Source organism: Vombatus ursinus, unplaced genomic scaffold, assembly GCF_900497805.2.
Source record: "Vombatus ursinus unplaced genomic scaffold, bare-nosed wombat genome assembly UNPS02014857.1, whole genome shotgun sequence".
Lineage (NCBI taxonomy): Eukaryota > Metazoa > Chordata > Mammalia > Diprotodontia > Vombatidae > Vombatus > Vombatus ursinus.
Genome location: NW_020954635.1, coordinates 10,275 through 22,724, shown reverse-complemented (window position 1 = coordinate 22,724; position 12,450 = coordinate 10,275). Strand labels below are relative to the sequence as shown.

The 12,450-nt window shown below is 36.8% G+C and overlaps 1 protein-coding gene across 1 annotated transcript in view; it reads right to left on the bottom strand.

Annotated features, from left to right (window-relative positions):
* The window catches only part of PDE10A (phosphodiesterase 10A), a 171,018-nt gene extending 165,262 nt beyond the window's left edge, over positions 1-5,756 (bottom strand). The window contains exons 1-2 of the mRNA XM_027841239.1: positions 5,744-5,756; positions 5,349-5,377 (exon numbers count right to left, since the gene is read on the bottom strand). Of these exons, the coding sequence (XP_027697040.1) occupies positions 5,349-5,377; positions 5,744-5,756 (42 nt within the window). The remainder of the gene's footprint in view (positions 1-5,348; positions 5,378-5,743) is intronic.
* Between the last annotated feature and the right edge of the window lie 6,694 nt (positions 5,757-12,450).

Here is a 12,450-nt window from a genome sequence, read left to right as displayed (position 1 = left end):
GAACTCAGGTCCTCCTGACTTTAGGGCCTGTGCTCTATTCACTGCGCCACCTAGCTGCCCCTCTCTCAGTGTTTTTTTTAAAGCCATTTGACTTGGAAATTAGGAAGTTGCTGGTCACCTTTGAAAGCAGTTTCATTAGAGGGTTAGGGACTTAACTCCCCAGACCAGAGGGAGTGAGAGCGGGGCTCAGTCCCACAGAGGCTTTGGCTATATCTACCTATGAAAAGGTCAAGAGACCTTGACTTTGACACTTCACCTATAGGAGAACTAAAGAGATTGAGGATTCAAAAAATGAAAACCTCAAAGCTGTCTTGTATTTATTAGATAATAACTCCTACCTGTTTTCTTTCTGGCCTTCACACATTACAATGTGCAAATATAAGCAATATTCACCACATGGTTTGCTTTTAAACTTTATAAAGGAAGTCTAAAGAAGGCAGGCATTACTTTATTTTTGTCTTCCTATCCTTGAGACATCCGTCTAATGCAGATAATAAATGCCTACTGAACAAGTGAATATCATATGGGAAAAAAAAAGCCTACTCATCTTGAACACTGGCTCAATTTAGCCATGTCTAAAATTACTATTCTCCTACATGTCACTATACAAACAACTAGCAAAGAACTGTCCTTTCTTACTGGATTCTCCTAGAAGAATTGAAATAAAAGCACTCCAGGGTATTGCAAGAACTAGTAAATATTCACTCAGTAACTATTTAAATTCCTACTATGTATGAGGCACAGCGCCAGAAAGTAGAGACTAGGGGAGAAGCACAGTACAGTGGGGGGGGGGGGGGAAGAGAACAACTTACTACCCATGTGACCTAAGGCAAGTCACCAAACTTCCTTGGGTCTCAGTTTCCTCATCTGTAAAATAAGTAAAATAAGGGCACTGCACTACATATTTCAGACAACCCCTCCGGCTTTAAATCTATGATCACAGAGATTACAGGCCCAATCCCTCATTCTCTCCCTGTAAAATCAATACTAGTCATCAAAGTATTATACCTGCTAGAAACAGTTAATGCATTCTTTGGTTAGTCCAACAGAAGAAATGTCCAGAATGATGAAGGAGATAAAATAGTGTCACTACATCCTGCACTGGTCAAACTGGTCAAATATTAGCATATTGTGTTCAGTTCTGAACTACTAGAAGAGAATGTAGTTAAACTTGAAGATGCAGAAGGATCTGGTCATATGACAAATGACCGAAGAAACTGAGGCAGAACAGGATAGTTTTCTTCAAATATTAGAAAACCCATCATGTATTTAAATACCTTTGAATGGACATAAAATAAAGCTAAGAACTCTATACCAAAGATTATAAGTCACAGGGAAATATATTAGAAGTTCTTATAAGAAAGAAATACTTAACAATTAGAATGGTCTAAAATGGAACAGGCAGCCTTCAGAAGTAGTATTATGTCACTGGAGTATTCAAGCAGAGGAATGTCAAGAAAGTTGTAGAATTGGGGAGGGGGGGTTGAAGGTAGAAGGAAGGGGGTACAAGGAGAAGGAACCAGACAAGATGACATCTAAGGTCCTGTCCAACTCTAACATTCTGTGATTTATCTTCTGGTTTATCATATAGAAAAAACTTAAATAAGTTATAAAAGTTCACAGCATAATAGTGGATTTTCACCCAAATTAGGAAGTTACAGCAATTTGTGAAACATATCCAATTATAGTTATCCCTTCTTCATTGTGGGGGTTAGGAGCACGGCACCCCCATAATCTGGAAAGTCCGTGTAAAATATTTTGGCCCTCCCTTTGTACCAGAGAAGAAGTCTGACTTTTTTTTTCTTTTCCTTTTCTGGGATGTTTACAGTAACTTATTACAAAATTTTGATTAATATTACACAATACTATGAATATTTCATGCATTTCTGAGTTTCTAAACTTTTTCTGTGTAATCTGCTGCTCTTGGTGTGAAATCTGCAGCATCCACAAAACTTGCAAAAAATTCCCATTTAACTTCTTATGCCTACCTGTGATATATTGAATCCACTATGGGGAAAGTCACAATGTGGAAGAGATAACTGTACTCAAATTGTGAAGATAATTTTTTTGATGCTTAAGATTTGCTTTGTCTACAGTTTTGTAAAAATTTCAAAACTGCGTCGTTAATGCTTTTTGTACCTTACATTGTTGTTGTTGTTGCTGTTATTTTTTAGCAGCCAACAAGTCTTCCAATACAACTGCAAAGAAAGACTGCCCCACAAAACAAAACACTTCAAAGTGAAAGTAGTTGAAGAAATGGAAATAACTTTGTTTTGTAGGTATGAAGTGAAATCCATGGAATTCCAGTTCTCCCAAATGAAAAAACAATTTAATTTCTATTTCCAACACTCAGCACTTCAATTTAAAATGCAGTTGGCAGAGGCAGCTAGGTGGCACGGTGAAGAGAACCAGCCCTGGAGTCAGGAGGACCCAAGTTCAAATCTAGCCTAAGACACACTAGCTGTGTGATCCTGTCCAAGTCACTAAACCCCAACTGCCTTGCAAAAAATAAATGAAGAAATCAATAAAATTTAAAAATAAAATAAAATGAAGTTTGCACAATATACTCATTCGTAGCCCAAACAAGTTTAGTTCTGTTTCATAAAATTAAATAAGAAGTCATTAGGCTCAGCTTTTTCTTTCCAGTAACTGAATTATCTGCAGCTCACCTGAAAAGGGATCATTATCGTAGCATCATTGTGATAGTTTATGAAGTCTACAAAACATAGTAACTAATGAATCAATGCTTATTTCTTTCCTTTCCTCCTCCCCCACAAACCCACAATTCCCATCTCCCAGGTTTATACCGTTCTCCTTGGCTCCTTATTCTCTACCCCAGATTTCTACCTGCACAGGATGTCTCCCATCTAATCTAAATCCTTCTCTCCATTCACACAGCCACCTTAGCTCACATCTGAATTATTCCAACTATGTAACTGGTCTTCCTGCCTCAAGTCTCCCTACTGCAGGCCATCCTACACACATTGCCAAAGTAATTTTCCTTAAATGCAGATATGCCCATGTAATCCCCATGTAATCTTCTTAACTCAATTGATGCCACTGGCTTCCTATTGCCTTTAGGATCAAATTTAAACTCCTCTGTTTAGTCCTTCACAGCTTGGCCAGAACCTCTCTTCCCAAGTTCCCCTTCTCACACACTCTGCAATCCAGCCAACTTGGCCTTTTCTCTGTTCCTCAACTGCAAACTTGAAAGTTCTATGTGCAAATATTAGCTATCACTGACATCATTATTTCTGGTGGTGGTGTTGTTATTATTATTAATATCATTATGTCAATTGGATGCACCCTGCTGCTCAGTAAATGTGTTCTATCTCATCTTTGGCTGCCTATCACATCCCTTGTAGGGTCAGCTCTAAACCTCTCTCCTCAAGCTTCTGAGCCCAGTCTGGCTTCCTTACTCTCATCAGATTATACCACCTCCTACACCACTGACTGAAAAGACTGAAGTATTTCTCTACTCCTCTCCATCTGCCCTCAAAACATGGATCTTCACTTATTATCTCCTTCTTTCCTCTGAGGAAATGGCAGCTCTTCTCCCCCAAATCAGTACCTTCCCCTTTATTAGTACCCCTTGATATCCTCTCTCCCATCTCTCGTAAGACCAATCTTGCTTGTATGGAAAATCTCTTCATTTTTTTTAATCTTTATTCTCCTCTCCTGTATTCCTCCCCTCCTCCTACAAACACCAAGTCTTTTTACCTATGTTATGTTTTCAGCCTTTCCTCTACTTTATTCCCTCCTCAAAGTACTGCCCTATGCCTCTTTCATTGCCAAACATTTTTAATGAGTAGCCTGCTTGCTTTCATTTCCTCATCATCAACTCATTTGTCAGCATGAAAACTAGAAAAAGGCAAGGAAGCCTCTTGCTTATGGCACACAAAAGGAGATGAAGGGGCAATTTTAGTACTACTTTTAAAAATAAATGTGCATATTTATGTTGTCAGAAAGTTCTGCTGTCCATGGTACACAGAGTTATTCTGGGGAAGATGTGTTATACTATAAGGTGAAAGAGGCAAATGAACTGTGAAAATTCAGTCTACAAATCTTACTCAGGACATAAATAACTTCAATCACTCTCCTTCAACCTCATGCAATCTAATGTCCATCCCCACCACCATACAGAAAGTAGTTATCAACGCCCTCCTAATTCCTGCATTCAATATTCCTCTCCCAGTCCTCATCCAGTCAAAGTGAAACCACTCTGGCCACACACTGTGCTCCCATATCTCTGAGCCTGTGTTCTGGCAGCTGGTTACCTGGGCCCGTCTCCTTTGGTCCCTTTATCTCTGCCTACTGATATCCTACCCATCCTTCAGGTTTTAGCTCAGAAAATCACCTCTGCAATGAAGTCTTCCCTGATATCCCAAACTTCATTTGATTTCTTAGACTTTTCTACTCTTCTTATATCTTTCTCTCAAATACACATCCCATTCTAATTTTCATTGCATTCATGTGTGTGTGCAGATGTACATGTGTGTATGTGTCCATGTGCAAATGCCTTACCTAAACTATATTGTAAGCTCCTTGAGGCCAAGGACTGTGTCTTATCTATCCTTGTATTTCATCCCTGTGCTTACCCCAGCACACTGCACACAAAAAGACCTTGAAAAATGTGTGTTGGATCAATTAATGTCTTGATTCTTAAATTCCTCGCATTTGGGTTGTTATTCACAAATGGACAGTGATACAAAAAGAAAAAAAATTTAAAAGCTAGCTATCCTTGTTCATTTCAAAGGTTTTCCTTCTATTTATGGCCAGCAATGTAAATGGATTTTTGTACAGGCAATTCTATCAATGATTCTCAAAATGTTCATTTTTAACACTTAAAAGGATGAATGATACCTAACAGGGTTTTGTTTTCCTTCTAATGCTCTGGCATTACATTTTCAACAGTTTGTCCAATTTTAAATAGGTTACTGAAATAAAGGATATAAAATTAAATATAATTTCATTTTATGGGCTTAATCAGTAATTTAGCACTTACTGGGCACCCACAATACACTAGATGTTATACAGTCCTTGTCCTCCAGGAGCTTAGTCCCCCGAGTTTCATAAAGTTAACGATTACTTCCCTTGGATGTGAAAAGGTTTACTCAGTTTGCTAAAGTGACTAACCCTACAATGCCGCCAACAATGGCATAATAGATTGTCATCATTTCCCTCACACCATCCCCCCAATAACCAGCTATGTCTGGGCACTCTAGCTAGCTTCAAGAATTTTTCTAAATACAATGCTACTCCATGAAGTATATGAACAAGTAAGAGCTCATCAGAGTTTCTTGATTTCTATTTGGTAACAGTAGAAAATAATTCTTCATGTAACTTACCCGGGTGATTTCATTACAAACTCCTTCATCTGTGAAGGAAAAAAATAACAATTAGAAACTCCAAGCAGGTCATGAGGTATCATGATATTCCATAGCACCTTCCTCTTAATGAATCTGAGAATTTGGTTTTTAAATATGTGTTCTAATATTTAAAGACTAAACATAAATTAGGTATAAATATGTGTGTGTATGTATGTTTATATATGTATTTATGCTTATTTTGTATCGAATCTGAACTCTGAGTCTCTGGCTTAGAACTTGTTCTAGTTGTACAGCAGCATCAGACAGGCACAGCTCTCATTTTAAGTTATATACAACTCTTTGCTGAATAGAGTTTAGGGTAAAGTTGAAGAAGTAGGATGAATGAAAGTGCAGGAGGTGAGCACAGGGCTTACCTGTCAGAGGCATAAAGGAGGGTAGGGAAAGGGGAAATTTTTCTGGAAAACCTGCTCTAGTCTGGGTAAAGGATATAGCGAGGTCTAGATGGCCTCTCTTTATACTAGGCGGGTGGACAGGGTTTGTGAACTTCGATGAAGACTCCTGGAGAGAACTAAATAAAATCTGCTACTTCCTTTTTGCAAAATCATGGCTCAGGTAGGCTTGGATAATGTTTTCTGTTCTGCCCTTCTAAGTGGGGAAGGGAGCCCCCAGAGACAGAATGGAATTGGGCTGTGGGATTCACTCTCTAGGTGCTGCTTTTATCTTTAGCTTAAGGTATTTAACATTTAAAGGCCTTCCCTGAAAGCCTCCTCCACTAACGTTATCTTTTTATCAATCAACTACTACTCATTATTTTCCTAAAAAAAAAAAATTACTTTATTCAGTCATAGTTAATCTTATAGTCCCTACAAAAACCCCTTTGCAGGCTGCTGTCCAACCTAGCCCAACCACCAGCAAGTTCAAGTTCATCAACAAAGTGTTCTTATTGGGTGGATCCAATGATGAGTGTTGCATGCTGGATTTTTATTTCTTTTGCTTTGATGGATTTGGTTTTTGCCTAGACCAGTTTAGTTGTTAAATAATAGCTCAGTCATGTTAAAGGCCTGTTTGTCTCTTAATTCTTTATTACATAAGTAGCTGATCTACACACAGTCTAGCAAGAAAGAGGGGATTCCATTAAGACTCTGTAGCAGAGTTCTACATTCAAAAGCTTCTAATAAATAAATAAAAATGACTTTCAATCTAGAAATAGAGAAGAAACTCTACTTCATGTGCTTCCTTTAAGACATCCGGAATAATTTGGTGTCAGTCAACCATAATCATGAGATCAATTTGCAAAAACACTTGGCTTCTATACTAAAATTAATAAAACACTGTACCTGACATGCTGTGGGGTCCAAACACATACTGTAATGTGCTTCTTCTCTATTCATTTCACCTAAGACTAAGTTACCATTGGTTAATGGGGGTTATGTTGAAAACAATTCTCATTAGCATTTTCTGGCATTCATTTTTCAGAGATTTAAATTTCTCCAAAGGAATCAATAGCCTCAATAAAGCGTTTCTGCATCTATTACAGAAGAGTAGTATCTGCTCAACAATATAGTTCTAAGATTTCTGAGATGACCCCATGAAACCACCCTTTATGTGGAGTACATGATGAAGCATCCCAATGCCACCACTTTAAAAAGTGTCCCAAAACAAGACTCTTGTCAGGATCTGAGTTTAAAGACCTGAAGATCCTTGAAGGCTGTAAAATGGAAAGTGCACTTTGAAAGGAGCTCCAGCAATGCTTGTCACTTGACAACTTGTACAAAAATCTGTTCCATCATATAATCCCCATCTGGTTTCCCCACGAGGGTGACCCATCTCTCTGGGGTACCTGCACTTCCTCTTGCTGAATTTAGTTGTCTCTCTGTATCCTTTTTATGGTGATATAAGTTAGGATTCAGATGACTAACTACATACTCATCTGCTTCTTTGGATCAAACAATTAACTTCTACCATGTTCCCTGTACTTGGCAGCATGCTCCATTCTCCTGGTATCAACAGGATACTAAATTCGGTTCTTTGGAAGATTTGCTATCGTCTGTGGTAGGTACAGTGAGTGGCAACATGGTGTAGTGGGGAAAGCACTGGACCTGAGTTTCAGTTACAGCTCTATCACTTAGTAGTCACATGATGATGGACAAATCACCCAACTTCTATGAATCTCAGTTTCCTCATAGGTGAAACTACACTAACCACCAGGGTTGCTGTGGAAGAAGTACTTACTATTAAGTAACGCCTGAAAATTCCATAGAAAAGTGAGTGATTACTTCTACTGTGCTTTCTGCATCCCTTTCCCAGGTGGTGGCACTCTTTCCTTGTATAAAGTGAGCTCATCATATGGGTGGCTTAGATGAGCTAAGTGGAACTAGATTAGGAGTGAGAAAGGGGCTAAGAAGTTTGGACTTTTTTCTATAGGCAGTAATAAGCCATTAGAGGTTATTAAGAAGAGAAAAGACACTGAGGAAATAAGTGTTTTTTAGGAAAATTACCCTAGTAGGACTTTGTTTAAAAAAAAAAAAGCATTAGAGAAAAATATGAAGCCAGGCGAGCAATTAGGAAACTACTACACTCATGCTCCTCAGAGTCTAACAAAAACTAAGCATATGCACTTAACAGTCATTCAATAGCTTCTAGAGAGTAGGAATTGTTTCATTCTTTGTATTTATGTCCCCAAAACCTTGCAAAATGCCTGTTAAAGTGGTAGACACAATAAATACTTGTTAATTAAATGAGTGAATGAATATAAAATGTGAAATCTAAACTACTTTTTAAAGGATGTGCAAATAGACGAAAAATGTCTCTTGAACTAGTTTCGTGGGCTTGTAGCACATTTATAGGATTCTCAATTTTGCCAAATGTTTATAATCTCTTAGTCATTTTACTGAATCAAAATTCACCATCATTTACAAATATTATAGTTTTGCTGCCCTTCTACCAGACTCTAGGTATCAAAAAATCATAGGATCATAGACGTAGAGTGGAAAGGACCTCAAAGGTTCTCTAATACAAGACTTCATTTTAAAGATGAGTTCAGTAAGGCCCAGAGAGGTTAATAGGCTTGCCCAAAGTCACATGCAAACTAAGAAGGATGCTGAGATTTTCCAGGACTCTGACCAGCACCACGAACCATGATGCATACTTTTTATAACACAGTCAAGAAGATAATGCTGAGTTTTACAAATCATATCATAGAACAGAAAAACAAATCCTTTCCTATGATTAGTTTCTTTTACAAAATAATGATCTTACAGTGACCTGTTGAGTCACACTTTTACTGAATTGCTTCGTTTACTTTACATCACAAAATATGGGCACAGAGGGAGAGTACACAATCTGGTCATGAAGTCTCAGTTTCAATAGCTGAACAAAGATGGCTTATATAGACTTACTGAAGACTACAGGTACAATCTGCACAGAATATCAAATTATTTGCAAAGTATTTCATATACATTTAGTTTGCAGGTCATACTTTACAAAGCATGCAATACATACTCTTTGTGCTGGAAGGTATTTGCATTTTCCTCTCTTAAAAAATATCAGAAACACTTTTAAAATAAATAAAAGAATAGAATCCTGATTCACAGAAAGTACTAGCTGTAAAGTCATGACCTGGTTAGAACAGCGACTTTACCACTTATCATGCACTACCCACCCCTGTGAACTGGCACAAGTCACTTCATCTCAATGTGTCCTCATTTATTAAGACAAAATAATTGGAATAGATAATCCCTGCAGGTCACATATTGATTTAGAAAAATCACATATAGGAAAAACACATATTTATGTTCTATTGTATTTTATTTATTTTATTAAATATTTCCCAATTAAATTTTATTTTGGAGCTGTAGAGTGTCACTAACCATTATCTGACACCTTTGGGTCATAGAATTTTTTTAAAAAGGTACTGAGATACTCGTGTTCACTTTTTTTCTGTTTGGAAGTTAATTTTCCATGAACATTTTCAGTTTTGAATGTCCATGTGAACAAAAGCTTACAAGTTATAACTTTCTGGATTTGTATGTTGCTCATAAGATTAAACAATCAGATCTGAAATACATAAGAAATAATCAAAGAAATCTGTGAGAAATCTTTCTAGGCCAGGGAAAAGAGAAAATTATATTGAATATTGAATTTTCTTCCTATTTCTCCTTTTATATCATTCTCTATAGTGTAAGTAAAAAAACTACAAATTATTACCAGAAAAGAAATGAATTCAGTATCATAAAGAAAACCCTGGGGATAGCTAGATGGCACAGCAGATAGAGCATGGGCTTGGAGTCAAGGAGACCCGAGTTCAAACCTAGCCTCAGACACTTACTAGCTATGTAATCTTAGGCAAGTCACTTAATCTGCTCGCTTCAGTTTCCTCATCTGGAAAATGAGCTGGAGAAGGAAATGGCAAGCCACTCCAGTATCTTTGCCAAGAAAACCCCAAATGAGGTCACGAAGAATGGGACACAACTGAAACGACTGAACAAAAATAAAGAAAATTCTATGCCCAGTAATGTATTCCCAAGGTCCTTCACTTCACTTTGCTGGCATTAAAAGAGACTAGGTCGCAGGATTAATTGTAAACTGAAAGGTAAATGAGCTAATCTAAAACTTCAAATGCTTTCTCAATATTAACATTTCCTTTTATGATGTTGCTTCAAGTGAAAAATAACAACTACATCACTCAATATGAATGATAACATAAGCCCAATCTTCAAAACGTAATTTTTTTTTTAAGTTCCCTGGAGATGGAAAAATCCCAAAATATACTGCTCACCTCCTGCTTCCTAATATTCGCTGGGGCATGCAAGATTCCATGAAAGTAGTTGACTAGGGTTAGTTATTACCACTCCAGTTAAGATTAAGTACTTAAGTTTCAATATTTAAATTTATAATGTTTCTTTTTATTTTCTCTATGGTATATTTAAATTTTAGTATTTAAGTCTAAAATTAAAAAAAAAAAAAAAGACTATACCGAGCATTGCCAAAGGTAGATTTTGGCCTTGAATAAAACATAAATTTGAGAGCTTAGAAACAGGATTTTTTTCCTGAATTGATTCATCCATTTTTTTTTATTTGCAATGCTCTAATAATAATAAAGAAATAATACAACAAATTGAAAAAAATCTGTACTTAGTAGACACCAAAAAGTTTCCTGTTGGATGCAAAAATGTTACTTTGCCTTTGAAAATGTGCTTGTTTTTGTTGTTGTTTATCCTTATTACCACCAAGTTTGTTTCTTTGCACATCTCAAAAGAAAACTGTGTGGAGAAAAAAATTTAAGAAAAATTACGAATTAATTATATCTCCATGAAGCCATTCCATATTGCTAGCGCTTATTAGATACAAAATGTGTAGCGAATTTGAGAAACCTTTGGACACTGGTACTCATTCTAGTTTTCGTGTATACAGAAAACAGACTTTTACTAAATTCTTTAAAGAAAATCTTCAACATCTACAAAAAGATGAAGACTGGGGAGTGCTCTTTTTGCTTCAGACCAGTAAGAGAGGAAAACAAAAGATAACACCCTAGGGGAAGTCTGAGAACGTCAGCCAAGGCAAGGGGATCGTTAGTAGGGGAGAGCATAGGTTACCTCATGGGATCCTGTATGGAGCACAATTACGTCAAGGGAATCATGTTATTCCCTATGAAGGAACCCTTCTGTATCTACAACATATGTGCTCATATATTAGAGGCACATTTTATTTATTTATTCTACCCTAGAGGATAAAAACAAGGAACTGAATAAATGCTTAATGTTTTCTAGATAAATACCCAAGCAGAAAAATCATAACAGGAAAAAAATATAAATCCATCTACTTTTTTTCTTCTCAGATATTGGCACCAGACAACCCTCCAGCCTCTACTACATCTCTTTAATTAGTTAAAGAATAATGATCATCAGATAATGCGATAATTTAAAAAATAGCTCATACTAACTGAATGATTTAATATTCACTATCTTTTCTACAAACTTTGTTATTGAATACAAAGTGTTTTAATTTTCTCTAAAAGGCAGCATTCTTAAATAGCATGTTTTGGACCAGATGTGAATTCAATGGAATAGGGAAGATCAACAAGAGAAATTCCGTTTATCGATACAGATAATTTCTATGGTAGAGAATTACCTAGCAAGGTTAAAAAGATAAATGACTTGTCTGAGATTACACAACTAAGATGTGTCAGACGCTAAATCGGAATCCACCTTCAAGAGCCAGGATTTTCATTGTGCCCCAACCTCTACCTCTCACACAGAATTCAACCTCCCACCCTGAGTTTCTGATTGAAGTTGCTTTCGATTTTTTTATGTTGCTGGGCACAGAAACACCAGGTTACTTTCTTACCATTTTCATGAACCTGCAGGTGTGTTCATGCACACACACATGCGCGTACACTCTCCAACTCTACCTTCGAGAACAATAATCAAATCTGCACCCATCAATTGCCCTGTGACTCCAATCACCATCCCTCTGATTTCTTCATCCAAATCTCTCTTCTTTGGCCACCACTCCCTTATATGTGCAGTCTCCCTCCTCTCCAACCTGGTCTTGAGGGCAAGGACATTGTCTTGTTTGATTGTATTTATAACACCAGCACTTGGCACAGCCCATTGCAAGTGTTTAATAAATGCTTTATCATTCATTCATGCCTAATTCAAGTCATAATTTTCAACTATCAATGCAAATAGATTGTGAAGCTAATTCTCCTTTCTATAAGAGGCATAGTGTAATGTTTTGAGAAAATGTAAAAGAAAATAGGACTATGTAAAGTTCTCAGATGTTATTATTGCCCAATCATTTGCATAGCTAGGTGGCACAGTGTTTAGAATGCTGAACCTTTGAGTCAGGAAGCTTCATCTTCATATACATTTTCCTTTTTTTCTGCCCACCCCAACAGATGTACTTTTTTCTCTCTGTTTCATTCTTCTTGTCCCTGTGTTGTACATTTCTGTACATGGCCCAATAGATTTTTCAAAGTAACAAAATAAGTTGTGTTTCAGTGCTCTGAGATCTCTTAGAAAAAGTACTCTGTAAAAAATGCATTGCTAAAAATAAAGATCATTAAAAAGCAAAACTACATAATGAGGAAATTTAAGCATCAATACCTTAATGAAAGAGA